The sequence below is a fragment of the Panulirus ornatus genome, chromosome 38, assembly GCF_036320965.1.
Source record: "Panulirus ornatus isolate Po-2019 chromosome 38, ASM3632096v1, whole genome shotgun sequence".
Taxonomy (NCBI): Eukaryota; Metazoa; Arthropoda; class Malacostraca; order Decapoda; family Palinuridae; genus Panulirus; species Panulirus ornatus.
This window is the reverse complement of record NC_092261.1, coordinates 15,458,940-15,478,555: the sequence shown is the minus strand read 5'-3', so window position 1 is coordinate 15,478,555 and position 19,616 is coordinate 15,458,940. Positions and strand designations below refer to the sequence as shown.

Here is a 19,616-nt window from a genome sequence, read left to right as displayed (position 1 = left end):
ATAAATTACGTGTTTTTAAGGTTGGTGGTTCCCGGTAAATATGGGTTTGTCGGGAATAATGAACAGTTTATTGAAGCCAGGCAGCCAATCTGTTAGACAGTAGAGATTCCATAATGCGTGATGTCCATAAAGGTTTTAAGGATGGAGTGGTGAGGAAGTGCACTGGTCTTGACGTGCAGGTCTGTGGTGTGCTGGTGTTTGAAGATAGTGAAGCATATCTGTTGCAGTTTGCAAATGACGCTTATATGGTGGCACTCTCAAGAGAAGTTTCAGAAACTGGTGACGCTTTGGAACGTGCGAATGGAAAAAAATTGGAATAAATCCGAAGTAATGAGTATGAAGGGGTGACATGATGGCTTTAATAGAAGTATAAATTGAGAGAATATGTAAGTTGATGTGGCAGCGGATGGAATCACGGGGGTTGTAGAGTCTCGTAGGTTGGGAAAGGGAATTACAGATCCTGTCAGCATCAGTGTGATGTGTAATATCTAAGGCAAAAATGGTGGTTGTGAAAGTAAGGTAATCTCTAGTCTCGTAGGAATGAGTGTTTTGGGTCTTGAACACACAAGACGAGGGTGCATGTTTGAAATGGAAATGCCTATAGAAATGTAGTGCAAGGCGGATAGGTCGTGCGAAAATAGACTTTTCAGCAAAATAACTGAGCTGACAAGGATATGCTGACGTGGTTCAGACTTTTATGTTGATGAGCTTAGAGCGAATTACTTTAAGAGAAAGTTATATAGAATGAAGTATTCTGCGGTATTTCGGCCTCATCGTTTTGGAGAGCGTGAAGCCAACTTGGAATGGAATGTTGATAGTTCACTCTAGTTTGAGTATGTTGTATGTTGAGACCCGATGTCTGCAAACATGACTATTGTTTATTCCTGACGCGACCTATCCAAGAGAGGAGGGGAATATGGTATGTCTAAATCTGTTTCTTCCACAGAGACCAGGTACACGGTAACCCCAGCTGGTAGTATCCAGAATGCCTCTCGCTTGGATGTGGTGACAGGCCGTTCCCGCGATGGAATCCCGGTACGTCACAATTGACTACCATATGTTCTGAGATATAACATTGATAATTAAACCCAATCAGTAAGCTAATGGTTTAACGCCAAATGCATTGTCAGTCTGCTTATGCGGACTGAAATGCATGAAGCCAGTGGAAATTAGAGAATCACATTTTAGTAGATAAGATGATTCGACTCCCTCTACCGCAGGTGGAGAAAGGATGTGGCAGATCCTTAGCACCTACCTACACTGCCCGCGCTAAGTTAGAGAGCGACGCCTCTGCCGCCAAAGAGGGCCAGTACCCTTGGCACGTGAGTATCGTTCCCTCTAGGAAGTAAGGAAGAATGGGTCCTCGTACAACACCCATATCCTCACTGTTAACTGATGATTAGTATCGTCAAAGTAGACTTTTAGCTTGTCTTGCCTGGTACTGAGAGCCCTTCCTCTCCAAAACAGACGCTGGTGTTGGAAATGCCGAAGTGGTCTGCCGTAATGTTTGATTTCTCCCGGACTCTGATATCGTTGATAAGGCATGGTAAGAAGAGGAATAAAAAGTTCGTTCTTTTACAGGTTGCGATCTTGACAAAAGGAAGGGAATACCTTTGTGGTGGAGTTGTAATCGCAGACAAATACGTCCTCACAGTTGCTCACTGCGTCCAACATGTAAGTTTTACAGGATCTTTTAATAGGAAAAACTTGGTAATGTTTCTAGATTTATTGCAATTGATTACTTTGAAGAATAAATGTAGTGAAATTTTTTAGTTTAGAATTTCTGCCAAACATTGTAGCATACTATTTTAGTTTAAAAAAAAAAAATTTGGAAATGCGATTTTCTTTTAAGCCTGAACACTGAGATTTGGTAACAAAATTTGTGAAGCTGGAAAGGGATTACAATGATAGTTGAGATTGTTCGGCAAATGATTAAGTAAAGCTTCCTAGGAAACATTACACAGGTTAGTTATCCTTAAATTTAACATTTTCTCAAATACCCTAGTGATTTTCTCTATTGTAGATGGGTAACTTAAGGAAAGTGGATGGTTACTTCATAATCTACGGAGAATTTTAGTATCCTACCCAGGATGTTCCATAGTCAGTGTAGTAACCTTAGTGCCGTTTATGTAAGATAAGTTTAGGGAAACGCTCACTTTGGATGGTTTATATCGTAAGAAATTTTCGGTTATTTCTCGTTAAGGGCTTGTACAGGCATGTGTGCGCAGTGATTTTTTTTTTTTTTTTTTGAACAAGTGTATTAACCATACTCGTTTCTCCACAGCTTGATCCCAGTAATGTGCTGGTTCGTGTTGGTGACTACGATCTGTCCAAGCAGGAAGAGAGCTACCCGTCTTATGACGTGACTGTCGTCAGGATAACCTGCCACCCAGGTGAGTCAGTTCTACATTTATGGACAACTTCCTTTCTTTCTTCCCCTTGTCTGGAACTTCCCTTCTGCGGATCATAGCTTCACGTGACTTAAGACTTGATTGTAATTTGTATTGTGGAACATTTCTTGAATGTTAGGAGATTGCAGAATGTTAAAAAGAAAAAAAATTATGGTTCAAAACGATGATTACTTAAAAGATGTGTGTTTATATGGTATAGTGTGTAATTCGAGTCTGAGGTTGATGACGGAAAGGATTATAATCCCGAGATGTCTTGCAGATTACAAGAAGAGCAGTTTGAAGGCCGACTTGGCAGTAGTAGAGGTGCAGTACCCGATGCTCTCCTTGCCCAACGTGGCTCGGGTCTGCCTCCCCGAGGAAGTGGTCTCGAAGGAAGAGGAGTGTTATGTTCCATCTTGGGGCTTCGTATCTCCACCTAAGGTCAGTTGTAGACTAGTATCATGAAAAGTTTGTGTAAACTGTTTAGTGAAAGTAGCTTGATCCAGTATTAGATATTCCAGGAAGCACCATTGTAATAGTTTAGTAATACTATCGGATACTTCTTGGTGTTTATGCTAAGATTGTCCATCTAAATGCCATCAGCTTGAGTATTGCATTGCAAAGGAATTATGTACTATTTTATACGGATTTGACAAGAATATTCCCTTTTTTAACTCTTGTTCGTGCAACAGCTGCAGATAACAAGCGTGTGAAACGTTCTGTAGTTTATATATCCCACATTGTTTTAGCCTCGCGAAACTCTGCTTTGTCCTAAGATTAAGCAGGTGCTCAGCTCGGCACACTGATAAGGGAAAAGAAAATTGTCCCTTTCGTATGCATGACCCCCTAACACATGGAGGGGATGTCCATCTGTGAAAGAAAATGTATATTCAAATTTAGTTGAGGTAAGGGTGTTCGATCACTCTACCGTTGTTAAAAACTGAGGAGCATGGATTTGAGGTGAAAAAGGAGTGAAATTCGTTTAAATCATTCGTTCAGCAGACTTCAAATAACTAAAGGTTTTAGTTGCTATTAGTTTAATGATTATCATAAGTTATCCTATAGCTCATTTCATGTACTCAAGAGCATCTGTTACCTGTTGTTTGATACTACTGTTTATACTTTCCATAGAACTAAATTAGGTTTGTTACCAATTGCTAGGAGCAGTACTCTTTTTTTAAATGGATTAATGTTCACCACTATCGCGCTTCATTTTTTGGCTGCATGAGCCTTGAAACTACTTGTAGGTTACTAAATGTACAAAGGTGTAATTTGAACTTCCTTAGCCTTGTTTTATGCAGCTGGGGTTTGGGCTAAAGGCTCCTGTGTTGTGCTATATCAGTGTTGGAACCTCTAGACGAAAAGGATTATACGAAGGTAATGATGGCCAGCCAAAGAAACATACATGTCTAATACCTTTGAAGGTTGCTACCTTGATGAATTTTTTAGGAATATCTGGAGAAAAAGGTAGGGGGGTTGATGAACCCAGGTAAGGCTTAGGTTTAATCTGTGTAGGTTAATTGTGCAACTTAAGTACTTATGTAGAAGTAATATAAGAGATGAAAATTGCTTATCGTTAGACGTTGTCAACTGAGTGCCTGTATTTGCTGGGGTTGTTCATTGATTTTTCCACGTATTTTGTGACAGGAAGTAGATGGTATACAACTCCATCCCTTTAAGACAACCTCTGCTGTGCGTACAGCATATCGTGTATCTCTCCCCGCAAAGCGTTACCCATTCCAATGAAAGTTGGAGAAACCGCCCAGGGATGTTCGAGTATGCATTGTTAATTTTAGTTTGGGTTTATTTCTAGGACTAGTAAATACTGATAGGGTGTTTAAAGTATTGCAAGTCGCTGCTGAAACATCAGAATTTCAAAGTTTCTCTGACGTATTTTCGGGCTGATATAAGTAGTTTGTAATTTAAGGATATTAGACAATTTATAGAAAAAAAATAGCATAACTAGAATATGGAAATTAGAAAAGTGGGCACTCTGGGATCTTGCAAACAATGTCTGATTATGAAAGACTTGCACAGAGGAAGCCCCCATTAGAGAACGAACTTAAGGATAAAATATTAAACAATCAATGACGTGTATTTTGTACCATGTTAGTATGAGGCTGCAGCTACCATGATCGAGGTAGTTTGTTTTGGGGAGTTTACCATGTCCATATTTACCTTGATAGCAATTTTAATTTCACTTTTACAGTAAATAAACTAGTTGATTTAATCTTTTGAATTTGGTACATCTAGTTCAAGATTTCGAAACTGATAAAACTTAAGTCACACATGAAACAAAGCAAGTTTGTAGCACAGCTGGACAAGCTATATAGCCAGGCTCGTCAACTTCTCTTGTTGCTGGGAAAATTGAACTTTGTTGCACCATTGACCTTTATATGAGAACAGCATTAGATAACTGTAGCTTCTGCTCGTAGTTTCAAGTGGCCACCAACAAACACTTGTTTGGATAGTGACATTGCCTAGTGCCTTCTGGCAAAAGCATAATGCATGTAAAAAGGGTTGAGACGGGGTAACAAGTAATACTCTCGACGTAACACAATATTCGCAAAACCACACGTTAGTGGCGTACCGTCGGTTTTGTTCTGGGACCTTGGCACTTTTAGGTTACTCTCGAAGAAGATTGAACTCCTGTCTGAATGTTTACGGGTGATCTGTCTTGAGAAAAGAGATCACCACTTTGAATCGTACCCGGGTTGATAGTGGCTTATGAAACAAAATCATATCAAATGTCAAGCACTGATGATGAGACACAATGATGAAAGGCTTCGACATGAAAATTATCTACCAAGAAATAAGGTGTGATAGTCTGTTAGATGATTTTTGAAATCTACTTGCTCCCTAACATGTCGATCGAGTTTCTTCGTGATAGCCTCAACCAACTGTCCGTTGGCAATTGATGAACTACGTAGATAAGGAAATGATTTGCATTAGGCCCAAATTAGAATGCCAAAGTTTGTTCACTGCACTTAACTAGCACACAAGATCGAGTTCTCAAGAGCGTAATTACAGGGGAAGATAGGCCTCAAAATGTCCACAGTGGAAGAGAAAGAAATTACCTGATTGCAACAAGTTTGATGCCACCAGCGAAAATTTGACACTCAAGGCTAGAACCACCAGAGGCCGTAGCATAGGTCATCAAAAAAAACCTTCAGAAATAAGTTGGGAATTGTTTTTACAGCACAAGTTGAGATTGAAAAAGGGAAAAATGTAAATCTGGACAGCATGTACAAGCTCAATTAGATTTATTGGTAGATAATGTCGGAAATAAGACCATAAGAGATTAAACTAACCCGCTCTGTAGCACGTCACACGCAGATGGCAGTGTATCGTTCTTCCTTGCACTGCCAACTCTGTATCAACCTTACTAATGTATAACCAGATTACAAGGATACTTCTAAACTCTTGTCGATCGCTCAGTAATCAGAGGTTTTGTCTGTAGCAGCAGTTTTTCGCAACTGCTGGGATCATGTTAACTAGTTTGTTTTTAAACTACTACAGGACGGGTCTGAGCGATTGAACAGTTTTGCTCCTATTTTGCGACACTCTCGTCTTGTAATCATCGACCATCATAAATGCCAGAGGCATTTCAGGAATGTCAAAAGCCTTGGATCGTTCTTTAAGCTTCTGCCAGGATTCCTCTGCTGCAAAGGCATACTGCAGACGGACACTTGCCATGTGAGTATAAAGTGATGAAACCCTTGGAAATCGAGTTTATTTCTTGGCATTTAAGTGTCACCATACTGTATATACTGCCAGTGTATTTGATCATATTATATAACGAATTTTAGTGAACTTAAATTCCTTTGTCTCTCTGTCCACTGTAACTTCAGGGTGATGGAGGAAGCGGCTTGGTGTGTCGGAGTCCCAAAGGGGAATTCGTCCTGAAAGGTTAGAGTTTTACGTGGCTTGAATTCTTTCGGGAGGGATGTTGAAGGAAATTCATATTGCATGGGATCCTTTCTTTAAAGCCAGGCTGCTTAACAGGGCATAGGGTTGTTTAGCAAAGACAGATACTCTTAAAGTCATGGGAACTTAAAGTTAATGTTCATAGGTAAAACTGGGCTTTTAACGTATAAAAAAAAGGGAAATTATTGATTTTTGACGAGTCTTGTGCAGTTAACTGGAAAAGGCTAGTCAGGCATATGTAATGTTTCATTTACTGTGATGGTATTTATAATATTTAGCCTCGTGCGTGTGTGTGTGTATTCCAGGATTGGTGTCTTGGGGCGTTGCTTGTGATCGTGGCTTGCCTACTGCATTTGTGGACGTCCGCTACTACTTGCAGTTCATCTACGACACCGTTGACGCTGTGACGTTCCAGTTGTACTTTAATCATTACGGTACCCACACAGCCACAGCCTCTACTGGTACAAACACTATCCATGCCACTAGTTCCGTACACAGTGGCTCGGGCTATGTTGCCACTACGCATAGTGCTGGAACCCAACATGGTGGTTCAGGATATGTTGCTAGCTCACATAGTGCTGGAACCCAACATGCTGGCTCCGGTTATGTTGCTACTACGCACGGCTCTGGAACCCAACATAGTGGCTCGGGATATGTTGCCAGTTCTCATAGTGCTGGAACCCAACATGGTTCAGGATATGTTGCTAGTTCACATAGTGCTGGAACCCAACATGGTGGTTCAGGATATGTTGCTAGCTCACATAGTGCTGGAACCCAACATGCTGGCTCCGGTTATGTTGCTACTACGCACGGCTCTGGAACCCAACATAGTGGCTCGGGATATGTTGCCAGTTCTCATAGTGCTGGAACCGAACATGGTTCAGGATATGTTGCTAGTTCACATAGTGCTGGAACCCAACATGGTGCTTCAGGATATGTTGCCAGTTCGCATAGTGCTGGAACCCAACATGGTGCTTCAGGATATGTTGCCACTTCACATAGTGCTGGAACCCAACATGGTGGTTCAGGATATGCTGCCACTTCACATAGTGCTGGAACCCAACATGGTGGCTCCGGCTATGTTGCTACTACACACGGCTCTGGAACCCAACATAGTGGCTCGGGATATGTTGCCAGTTCACATACCTCTGGAACCCAACATAGTGGCTCCGGATATGTCGCCACTTCACACAGCTCTGGAACCCAACATGGTGGTGCTGGGTACACTGGGGCAGGTCATGTTGGCAATGCTTTCGCAGCTCATGGCAGCGGGCAAGGCTCCTTTGCCGGTCCTGGTGGCGCCCTTCCGACCCTAGTGACTGGCTACGTGGCTTACTCTGACCCATACCTCACGGGCGTGGTCAAAGGGGTCGACGACCCGTCTCCTCCGTCTGGCTATTCGACTGGCGAATACCCGGGTTTGCTTGGCTATGACTATGTAGCGGACGATGACGCTGACGAACACTATCCCCAGCTGCCACCACCAGGCTACAGGGGTGAACGCTATCCACCGTTCTACAAGCATTATGACAGATATGATAAGGGTGGCAAAGGCAGCTATTATTATCCACCAGGCTACGAGCACGACAAGGAAGATTTTCCACCAGGCTACAAGCACGATAAGGTCCGTTATCCACCGGGCTACAAGCACGATAAGGACCGTTATCCACCAGGATACGAGCACGACAAGGAAGATTTTCCACCAGGCTACAAGCTCGATAAGGTCCGTTATCCACCAGGCTACAAGCATGATAATGACCGTTATCCACCAGGCTACAAGCACGATAGGAAAGACTACCCACCAGGCTACAAGCACGATAAGGAAAATTACTCGCCAGGCAACAAGCACGATAAGGAAGATTATTCACAAAGCTACAAGAACGATAAGTTTGATTATCTACCAGGCTACAAGCACGAAAAGGATCATCGGCCAGGCTACAAGCATGACAGATATTACCCTCCAGGCTACAAGCATGATGACGATGACCATTACCCTCCAGGCTACAAGCATGATGACGACGATGACCATTACCCTCCAGGCTACAAGCATGATGACGATGATGACCATTACCCTCCAGGCTACAAGCACTATGACGACGATGACCATTACCCTCCAGGCTACAAGCACGATGACGACGATGACCATTACCCTCCAGGCTACAAGCACGATGACGACGATGATCATTACCCTCCAGGCTACAAGCACGATGACGACGATGACCATTACCCTCCAGGCTACAAGCACGATGACGACGATGATCATTACCCTCCAGGCTACAAGCACGATGACGACGATGACCATTACTCTCCAGGCTACAAGCACGATGACGACGATGACCATTACCCTCCAGGCTACAAGCACGATGACGACGATGACCATTACCCTCCAGGCTACAAGCACGATGACGACGATGACCATTACCCTCCAGGCTACAAGCACGATGACGACGATGACCATTACCCTCCAGGCTACAAGCACGATGACGACGATGACCATTACCCTCCAGGCTACAAGCACGATGACGACGATGACCATTACCCTCCAGGCTACAAGCACGATGACGACGATGACCATTACCCTCCAGGCTACAAGCACGATGACGACGATGACCATTACCCTCCAGGCTACTAGGCACGATGACGACGATGACCATTACCCTCCAGGCTACAAGCACGATGATGACGATGACCATTACCCTCCAGGCTACAGGCACGATGACGATGACTATTACCCTCCGAAGTACAAGCACGATGATGACGATGACTATTATCCTCCGGAGTACAAGCACGATGATGATTACTATTACTCTCCAACCTACAAGCACGATAAGGATGATGACTATTACCCTCCGGGCTACAAGCACGATAAGGATGATGACTATTACCCTCCGGGCTACAAGCACGATGACGACGATGACTACCTTCCGGGCTACAAGCACGATGACGACGATGACTATTACCTTCCGGGCTACAAGCACGATGACGACGATGACTATTACCTTCCGGGCTACAAGCGCGATGACGATTACCCACCTGGCTACAAGCACGATGGCGATGACTACCGCCCGGGCCACAAGCAGAAGAAAGGTTACCAACAGTCTGAATCTCATTTCACAAGCTACAAGGAAGGAGGGGCAGCTTACCATCACTCTAGCCACAAGGAAGGAGCGAGTTACAAGCACACTAGCTACGCGGAAGCAACGGGGTACAAGCATTCTGGCTACAAGGAGAAAGAGGGATACAAGCACCACGAGGGGGATTATGAGCACATTGGTCACAAGGAGGGAGGAAAGTACAAGCATACCGACTACAAAGAGGGATACCATCATACAAGCAACAAGGAAGCTGACCATCACCATCATCATCACCATCATCACTACCACCTAGATGACTACACTACTGAGGAAGGGGGAAGCTACAGCCATGATCACCAGCACGTACACAACCATGGCCATTCTGGTCATAACATTGATAAGTACGATGAAGCGGCAGTTTACGAAAGTGAAGGGACTGGCTACAGTAAGAAGGGTAACTTGTTAGAGCATGGTGTAGTTGCCTATTTACAGAAGCGATACAAGGAGAATTAAGAGTTGGGTATAGAAAGCTCTTGTAATGATTGCCTCTCCGTTGTAAATTGAAGTTTTGTAAATTTGATTTTATTTTATAGATGTGATGCAATAGATATATTATGTAAATAAATATTTAATATATATCTAGTTTTGTTTACCAAATGCTCTACAAGAAAACTTATGAACAAAGAACAGTTTCATAAACTTTGAAGTGGTTTGGAGAATCTGTCGAGCAGATTGCAATACCAGTTCAACCTTTCGTAAAGTAAGAATGAAGAAAGCATTAAGTGACCATAGCTTTAAAAAGAAATTCATAAAACTTTGGGGAGGAAACTGGTAAAAATTTGACTAATAGATTTGGTAAGTTAAGGCAAGTATGCTTGCCTTGATACCATAAATCTTTTAATGGTTTATGAATTTAGTCTTGGCAGAGTGGGTAATGTCTGAAGAATTCTTTCGACCAGTTCATAATTGTTTCTTGTTACTGGCTGGTGCACTGAATGGTTTGGATAACACTGCACATAAATTTCGTGGGTGTCTACTAATGAATTTGATTGTATATTAACGAATCGAAAATCTCGAGAAACCGTTAAAGCGCCGTGTGGCATACGGCAACCTCCCATTGCAGCTGTAGGGAACCAGTACAGTTTTAAGTACAAGAAAAGTTTAGCTAAAAGCGAGGCAACGCTGTTTACCTTTTCAATATCTATAATTGAAACAAAATATCTACTCCCATAGAACGAAGATGTAGTCGTGTGATAATGCAGTTATGAGTATTACCTGAACTAGCTACATAAAAACTGGGGTTTTTCTAGATCAATGAGTACATCCTACCAGCTGCTGCATAAGATCAAAAATACCAGAGCACAGGTTGCCGAGCTTGTCAAAACGGGCAGTATCTCAATCTTCCAACTATAGACTCTCGTAGTGTCATAGCTCGAGAATTTGCTACGTGTTAGAACAATGCTCCTTCCCTTAGAACACAGGTTGACTGATTATAAAGGCTGAAGGCTTTAATGAAGTATTTCCTTGTGACACACTTGAACAATGCTGCTAAATGTTACATTTAAAACTTGAAAGATCTGATATTTATCCAGTATCTCCCCCGATCTCTTGTTTGTATCTGTAGAATTAAAAACGTTGCACCATCTGTGATTTCCTGTTCCCTCTGCTTATCTCTAAACATCGTGTAGCAGACTGGAAGAGCATCGTACCATTGTGATCAGGTTTCTCAATACCTCGCAGACCATAAGGGGAGAAATTACTGAATAAAGTCCGTTTCTTTGTTTGTGATGTAGAGTTGACAGTAGACGGAGTACACCAAGTTATATTTTTCGGATAGCTAGACATACTTGTGGCCAAGGAGTGTTCTGATGGTTCCAGTATCACATTATCTTATTTGTTGCGATATTCTTCTTGCTGTTTCTGCGATTATGATGTGCAGTACTACAGCTGCCGGTCTTTAAGCACTATTTTGATGGTTCTAAGTCGTTAATGGCTGCTGCGATAGATACGGCATGTCCTGTGGCTTAAGGTGACCGTGTCTGGCGGGAGTGGCAAGGAATCTACATCTTTAGCAAAGATATCTATATGGCGCTAATGTTCATTGAATCTTATATGACGAGGTTATCTTGATTATCATATGCTAGGCTTAATGATAACGGAGTAAATGTCGAAAAGATTCTAATTCTTCGCGGGCAAGCTACCCTGAGGGTTGAGAGCATGTTTTAGTTAGGATTTCAACGTGGAACTCGGAGCTGGACAGTGCATATCCCAAAGCAATGGGAGGTCTTGTACAGTTTACAGTGGGTGCAGCTCCTGCGCTAATTGCTGCCGAGTTTCTCTTGACGGGACTGACTTAGGATGTTCTAGTGATTGTGAAGTATATGGTAGTCCAGGGGATTTGTAATACAATATGTGGGTGTCAAACTTATGTCATGTCAGCGTGGTTAGGTGTGTGAGTAGATGAGGCGGGTCTTGGTTCTCGTTACGTATAAATAAAGATCGTTTAGTTGATGACAGAACAAAGGTATTAAGTAGACTCTGAAGTCTAGGCTGTGCATCATTCCGAGTGGATAAACTAGATATACCTTAAAACTGGGCTTGATAAACCTTCACAAGAAATACAAAAAAAAAAAGAAAAGTATGAGTCCGTTAATTCTTTAAATACTATGTCATAAAGTATCAGATACAGCTTTAGCTCGATAAAGGCAGTATGGGAGCATTTTCGATCTAAAATAAAAAAAGTATCATGCAGCTACGTAAAATTGGGTGAGGTAAACAAAGAATGACAGCCAGGAAAGGTCGGGGAAATCTTTATTAGGTCTATATGAATGATTTTTTCTAATTGCATGCCATTCAATGATGCAGACTTGGACATGGGCCACCCTTTTTACCTCCTGATTACATACACAATCTCCTATCTGTCCCACAGATATTTTTATGCATAATCTCTATTGGGTAACGAACTTCAGCTACACACATCGTTTTTATTTGACACTCGTCTGCTTATTGATTTCTTGGTTTTTAAGTCTAATAGAATAAGCATGAATGGAAGTAATTATTAATCTGATTCATGGTGCAAGATCGTGGTGAACGATGGGCTGTAAGGGAAGGTTGGAAACTTAGAAGGTTTTGTTGTTGATTATCAAGGAGTCCTGATACTGGTCAGGGAAAAGGAGTAATTTTTTTTTTTTTCGTGTGCTCAAAGCTGACATCCAAACATGTCAGTCACTACATGTCGTCACATTGTTGAGAATAGTTCGATCAAGGACTTTGCACATACGGGAGAAGGTTGTAGTTGTTGGCTGTAACTTTGGTTTTGGACGGTATTGGTCATCATTCAGCAGTTTGTTGTCTATAAGAGGAGAGGTGTTTGGCAGAGCGATACACTACGTATGCAGACTAAATGAGACTCATGTTGAGTGGGTAGACCAGATATATTGGTCTTTCAACATGCCAAGTAACCTGATCAAAATCGAAAACCGCATTACTGTTATTCGTGACATTTCTGCAGAGAACGGACGCAAACCTACCTTTTACTTGCATAGCTTTACAGTAATTCTAACTTATTCAGATTCAGTTTCTAGAGCGATAGAGGCTGTGTGTGTGTGTCATGGAATTTCGGGGTCCTTACGAGATTGAAAGATGTTGAAGCGTTCCCCTTGTGGAAAGAATCAAATAATTGAAATGTCGGGGAATTTTACTGGTATGCAGTAGTCGGCAATAGTTTAGCGCTGCAGGCGTTCATGGCACTCGAAGTATAGTTTTCTGTCTGTTACACAACATTGTGTAACTGCTCCAAATGGAAATCTCTCAAAACATAAAGGAATTCAAACAGCAAAAGATCACTGGATCCCATCTGAGCTGTTTTTGACATCGAAGGAGATCAGAAACCCTGTGATCAATGTGGTAAGAAGAGAAAGTCATATAGATGATTAAGAGAAAAATACCTATAAAGGTTTTCTGTGATGAAGCGCCAGTAATGCCAGTCTTGGACTAAAGGAAAATACTCAAGTCTACTCAAACGTAACTGTGGTACTGCTTTCCGTTAATCTGGTTAGTCATTTCAAGTGAACAATCCTGTTGAACAAAAAGTACCTCCCCTCGTTCGAAGTAAAACGGCTATCGACAAGTTTGTATCGTTCACTGTGAGTGAGGTCAAAACGCATCTTAATCTTGAGGACCTTGTTAGATGGAGTTTATCAAAGATGTGTGAGGAAGGTTGATCCCGTAAGAAATGACAGTGCAAGAGAGAACCAGTGCTAGCAAACGCCTTCTCTCACAGAACTGACCAGCGTGTGCTGGAATGATTTCGACATATGTGGAAGAACTAAAGAAAACTATGAGGATCCAGGTGTCAGAAATGAGAGAGGAATGGCAAGGGGGACACTGAAAAGGATGGAAGGTTGGAGATAAAGGTACCTTGACCTGAACATTTAGAAGGGTGAGAGGTGTGCTTGGGTGGGAATGAATTGGAAAGATGTACACAAGGGGCGACGTCTTGTCAATTAATTGGACAGCGAAGGCGAAAATCTTTTACAGCCTAATTCACATGGCTTATAAAATTGAGAAGCACTGCTGACTGTGATGTAAAATGCTTGAATAGATCTGTGGAAAACATGTAGAACGTTTGTAAATCTAAAAGGGGTTTTTGATAGGGCAAACAAAGAAGCCATACTTGACGAATGATTGACTTTGGGTTCTCCAGGAAGTTAAAGAAATGGATTGCTGATTATTAAAGCAACAGACTGACTAGAGTTTGGTTTCAAGGTTGTTATTCAGAAGACGGAGAGATGGAGTTAGGAATTCCACAGGGAGGTGTTCTCAACCCCATTCTTCTTAACGTACTAATAAACATACTATGTCTGTGTGAATTTCCCGGTGACATTGTAAAGGTATGAGCAACATGCAAGAGGCCTTAAAACTTCCTGTGTTGTAGAATGGGTTTATTATTAGTGAGGGAAAACTAAATATCGTCAAAAATTGAGAGAAAATATCTATATTTGAATAAATTCAGTTGAGCAGAAGTGGATGTGTACGAATATCTTAGCACGCACATAGGACATACATCCAGTTGTATAGTACGTGTGATGCATTATCTGGAGAATGTAAGCAAAGGCCGTTTAAGAGCTTTGGCATGGAAGGGCGCAGGCATTCCTATTTTAAGGGTGGTGTAACAACTCGTTGCGTTCCGTCATAGACTATGCAGCACCTATTCTCATAAGGTAGAGTAAGGTTATTCAAAAACTTTTCATACAAAATAAGGCCATGCGAACTGTTCTATACTACCCACAGAACACTGAAATCATGAGAATGGAGTTAAATTTACCAAGTACTGGACATAAGGAGTCGGTAACAGCTACTCTAAGAACATGCAGTGGTGTGTTTATATGAAAAAAAGTAATCTTGAAAGTGTGTCCTGCTCATGCAAGAACATTGTACTGTGTTGCGATGGAGTATGAGTTGATAAACATTGTATTTCAATACAAACTCGCGTAAGGTTTAGACCATGTCGAGAAGAATGAATTGTAGTATATGTTTTACAGCTTGAGCGTTAAAAAAAAAAAGATGATTGACTTCCCAAATATTTACGAAATGTTTTTCTGGAGACGTATATATAGTCTCCCCGGACGAAACTCGGTACATATTGTGCTGGATCAGAGTAAAGCGATGGCCTGGTGGGATGTGGCGTTTTCCTAAGGGGATATTTTGATATTGAGAATTTGGCAGATGAAACAGTAAAAGATGACTGAACTATATGTAATTTTTGAGGGTCTTCTAGTTACTGCAGAGTAAAAATCCAGGAAAATGTCAGGCTTCTAATAGGACATAATTGGTAATAGCACAGCAAAAAGTGAAATGCAGTGCGCAGTTTGTATGGATTTCATAGAAGGGATTCATTTCAGTGAAGTGGCTGACCAGATGGCAAAAAAATATAAGCCACAGAAAATACGTATTTAGATATTGTACGTAATGTAAATAAGGTGATCACATTAATCCGTGAAGAAAGTTATGAAGGTGAAATCGCGCTTCTGTAGGAGTTCATACAATCTTATTTAACATGTAATTTTTCTGTACATGTGGCACGACATGTGGACAACCCTCCTCATCAGGTGCTAGTACTTAACAAAGTTATTTAAACTCCAACATCATCACACTTGACTCCCGCCGTCCAGCACCAATCAGAGCAGACCACCTACAGTCCGCTTTGTCTGGCTGTAACCGTTGAAAGGGAGAGTGATTAAGGGGGGTCGCGTAGCGGGGGGGTCGCGTATCGAGGGTTGACCTGGGTAGCCAGGTCAACCCCCGCCACATGACCCCCCCTTTTAACGGTTACTTTCAAACAAAGCGGACAGTGTTTGGTCTGTACTGACTGGTGCTGGACGGCGGTACTCAAGTGTGATGTTGGGATTTATATAACTTTGTTAATGTGGATTGTCTCCATGAAACATGTCGTGCCACATGTATAGAAAATTACATGTTAAATAAGATTGTATGAACTACTGAAGTGCGACTTCATCTTCATAAGTAATGTAAGTATAGGATTGGTTAAAAAGGAAAGAGAGTGGGAAAGAGAAGAATTGGAAAATGTAAAAAGAGGCCTGTTGCCAAGATATAGTGAGAGTGTATAGCATATTTTTGTATATTACAAAACACCACTGTAACTTCCTGGACTCGTGTAATTTCTGTGGAATACTGTTTTCATAAGAACAGAATTGGGATACAAATATCTTTGACATAAGTCAAGGAACTGGTCCACCCTGCCAGCTTCGTTAAATAAGGATCCACACACACCAGACATTTTGCATATGACTATGACAAAATTCAACCAAACACGAACAATGAAATCAATGATCTAAAAGAATAAGTTTGCTGTATGATCATTTACTCTATTGATATAATCTTTGCGCGTTATAAAAATTTCGCAATGAAGCATTGGCGTCTTCTTATGAGCTCCTTGAGATGACGGAAATGAAGTATTAATAACTATGTCAATGTATGTTATTCTTGCAATGTCCATCTCATGCATCACAGTTTGAAATTCATATTTTCTTATACACCCCGTTGAGGATGATAAAGATGAGAGAGGTAAATTTGATGTAAATTATATAAAAAAAAAATATTTCACTGTTAAGAGATGACAAAGATGAGAGAGAGAGAGGTAAATCTTATGTAGATCATATATAAAAAAAAATGGAGAAAAACTGGAGGAAGTGAAGTGTTTTAGATATCTGGGAGTGGATCTGGCAGCGGATGGAACCATGGAAGCGGAAGTGGATCATAGGGTGGGGGAGGGGGCGAAAATTCTGGGAGCCTTGAAGAATGTGTGGAAGTCGAGAACATTATCTCGGAAAGCAAAAATGGGTATGTTTGAAGGAATAGTGGTTCCAACAATGTTGTATGGTTGCGAGGCGTGGGCTATGGATAGAGTTGTGCGCAGGAGGATGGATGTGCTGGAAATGAGATGTTTGAGGACAATGTGTGGTGTGAGGTGGTTTGATCGAGTGAGTAACGTAAGGGTAAGAGAGATGTGTGGAAATAAAAAGAGCGTGGTTGAGAGAGCAGAAGAGGGTGTTTTGAAGTGGTTTGGGCACATGGAGAGAATGAGTGAGGAAAGATTGACCAAGAGGATATATGTGTCAGAGGTGGAGGGAACGAGGAGAAGAGGGAGACCAAATTGGAGGTGGAAAGATGGAGTGAAAAAGATTTTGTGTGATCGGGGCCTGAACATGCAGGAGGGTGAAAGGAGGGCAAGGAATAGAGTGAATTGGAGCGATGTGGTATACCGGGGTTGACGTGCTGTCAGTGGATTGAATCAAGGCATGTGAAGCGTCTGGGGTAAACCATGGAAAGCTGTGTAGGTATGTATATTTGCGTGTGTGGACGTATGTATATACATGTGTATGGGGGGGGGGTTGGGCCATTTCTTTCGTCTGTTTCCTTGCGCTACCTCGCAAACGCGGGAGACAGCGACAAAGTATAATAAAAAAAAAAAGTAAAAAAAAATTTCAATATAAGTATATATATGCAGGTAGTTGGATGAGACCGATGAAACTTATGCGGACGACCCGACCTGATCCGATCCGTATATCGAGAACGACATGTTGTCAACAGCAATGTTGACTTAGGTGGCTGATGGACGAAAGCTGTGCGGCGCTTTGTTTGAAAATGGCTCGTGCAGCTGCTCACACTTGTGTTTGTAAGAGCGATAAAAGGAGTCATAGTTATCTAAATCGCCTCATATTCCACAAGGAAGTGTCCAGGTATGTCTTTCAACTTATGTCTTGTATATACGTAAAACGGAAGGGTAATAGCTGTTCTTCAAATCCATTCAATTGCAATGTCAGTCTGTCAGTTTTTCTTTAAGTGTTATACAGTTATTAATGATTGTATGGAATCTGATCGTGAGATGGAAATAATGTGAACAGTAAAATGTAAACGTAGTCATGCCATGTACTACAAGGTCAGGAATACGCTTTTAGTATATTAAATGCTGTAAGTGGTTAAAGGTGGTCACCATTACATACCCAAGAGCTGAATACTTAAACAGCTTAGTTCAACGCACGTTGTATGCAGTGAACACTTTCCTGAAAATTCCATCAGAAGTGGACAACTTGTATCTACAACACATCATATAACAGGGAATTTAGAATCACTCATTGTCCTAGCGTATGTTAGTTTAGGTTGACTGGTTTTGGTTAGATTAAGTAAGGTTTGGTTGGGTTAGATTAGGGCACAAACCTAACACAACCTTACCTAGCTTAGATTAAGGTATAAACCTAACTTAATTCATCCAAGCCTAATCTAACCTTATCTGGCACATAAAATTATTGGGATGGGGATTCCTCAAGTAATCCATAATTAAGATTACTTTTCTAAAACACTTTTCTTAAAGTTGTAGATACCATAGTTTTCCCCTTTTAAGGGAATGAGAGGATACCCTCAGTTAAATTAATTTTCACATACCAATTTGACATCATCCCTTGTTTGTCCTGCAACTTTTTGAAAGTAATGCAGTGTTCTCAGTCATATAATTTCCTACACTACTAGAATGATGATGAAACCTCACACACACATTTTGTCTAAACACCAATTGCAAAGATTGGAAGTAGGGGACATTGTTAGAACTATACAAAACATACTTTTTTTTTGGCAACATTTATGCACTAACTGGTAAATTAAAGATTTAGTAGTATGACATAAATTTCCTAGTTAAATCCAACGTGTTACCTACATTTTACCAAAATAATAATACAGTATAAATTTCATATTATTGTACGTACTAGATATGTACATAATGCCTTTCTGTTCTTCCTGTTTTCTTCATATGGAGGCAGGTGTCACCCTAATAGAAACCCACAAAATGCAAGATATAGCAGCGAGTCTTCTAACACACCATTTTTGAAAAGTGATTGAAAAGTAAGTGTTGTACATATAAGTTTTTTTTTTTTTCCATACTTGATACACTGTGTCCTACATTAGCATGGTAGCACTGGGAACATGAAGAAAGTCTGCATCCTCTCACATCTATTCTTTAGCTGTCATGTGTAATGCACCAAAACTATAGCTCCTTATCTACAACCTGGCTCAGCAGGCCTTTCCATGGTTTACATCAGACATTTCCCATGCCCTGGTTCAGTACACTGACAGCACATCAATCCCTATATATCATATCATATTCTGTGCCTATCCCCCTCCTGCATGTTGAACCCTGATTGTTTAAAATCTTTTTTCACTCCATCCTTTCATCATCAGTTTTGTCTTCCCATTCTCCTTCCCTCCACTTGTGACACATAAATACTTTGTGAACCTTTCCTCACTCATTCTCTCTCTATGTCCAAACCATATCAGCACACCCTCATCAGCTCTTCTCAACCACACTCTTTTAAAGCACCACACCTCTCTCTTACCCTTCCATTACTCATTAAAGCCAACTCATACCTTAGAATGTCTGCAAACATTTCATTTGCCTTGCATCCATATAATGTTATTGGAACTACAATGGCTTTAAATGTACCCATTTTTGCCCTCCCAGATAGTGATCTCTCTTTCCACAAATTTTTTGGTGCTCTCAGAACTTTTGATGAAGTGAGAAGATGGAGTGAGTATTTTGAAGGTTTGTTGAATGTGTTTGATGATAGAGTGGCAGATATAGGGGGTTTTGGTTGGGTTGATGTGCGAAGTGAGATGGTCAGGGAGAATGGTTTGGCAAAGTGAGAAAAGGTAG

At 41.3% G+C, this 19,616-nt stretch overlaps 1 protein-coding gene and 1 long non-coding RNA gene across 2 annotated transcripts in view; both read left to right on the top strand.

The window, feature by feature from the left end:
* The window catches only part of LOC139760926 (uncharacterized), a 34,197-nt gene extending 25,111 nt beyond the window's left edge, over window positions 1-9,086 (top strand). The window contains exons 9-17 of the mRNA XM_071684704.1: window positions 947-1,035; window positions 1,221-1,322; window positions 1,582-1,674; window positions 2,285-2,393; window positions 2,671-2,831; window positions 5,910-6,086; window positions 6,242-6,299; window positions 6,623-8,281; window positions 8,630-9,086. Of these exons, the coding sequence (XP_071540805.1) occupies window positions 947-1,035; window positions 1,221-1,322; window positions 1,582-1,674; window positions 2,285-2,393; window positions 2,671-2,831; window positions 5,910-6,086; window positions 6,242-6,299; window positions 6,623-8,281; window positions 8,630-8,949 (2,768 nt within the window). The 3' untranslated portion in view covers window positions 8,950-9,086. The remainder of the gene's footprint in view (window positions 1-946; window positions 1,036-1,220; window positions 1,323-1,581; window positions 1,675-2,284; window positions 2,394-2,670; window positions 2,832-5,909; window positions 6,087-6,241; window positions 6,300-6,622; window positions 8,282-8,629) is intronic.
* Window positions 9,087-15,763: 6,677 nt separating this feature from the next.
* Window positions 15,764-19,616, top strand: part of LOC139760925 (uncharacterized) — a 134,622-nt gene continuing 130,769 nt past the window's right edge. The window contains exons 1-3 of the long non-coding RNA XR_011715433.1: window positions 15,764-15,921; window positions 17,421-17,652; window positions 18,727-18,808. This is a non-coding gene — a long non-coding RNA (uncharacterized lncRNA). The remainder of the gene's footprint in view (window positions 15,922-17,420; window positions 17,653-18,726; window positions 18,809-19,616) is intronic.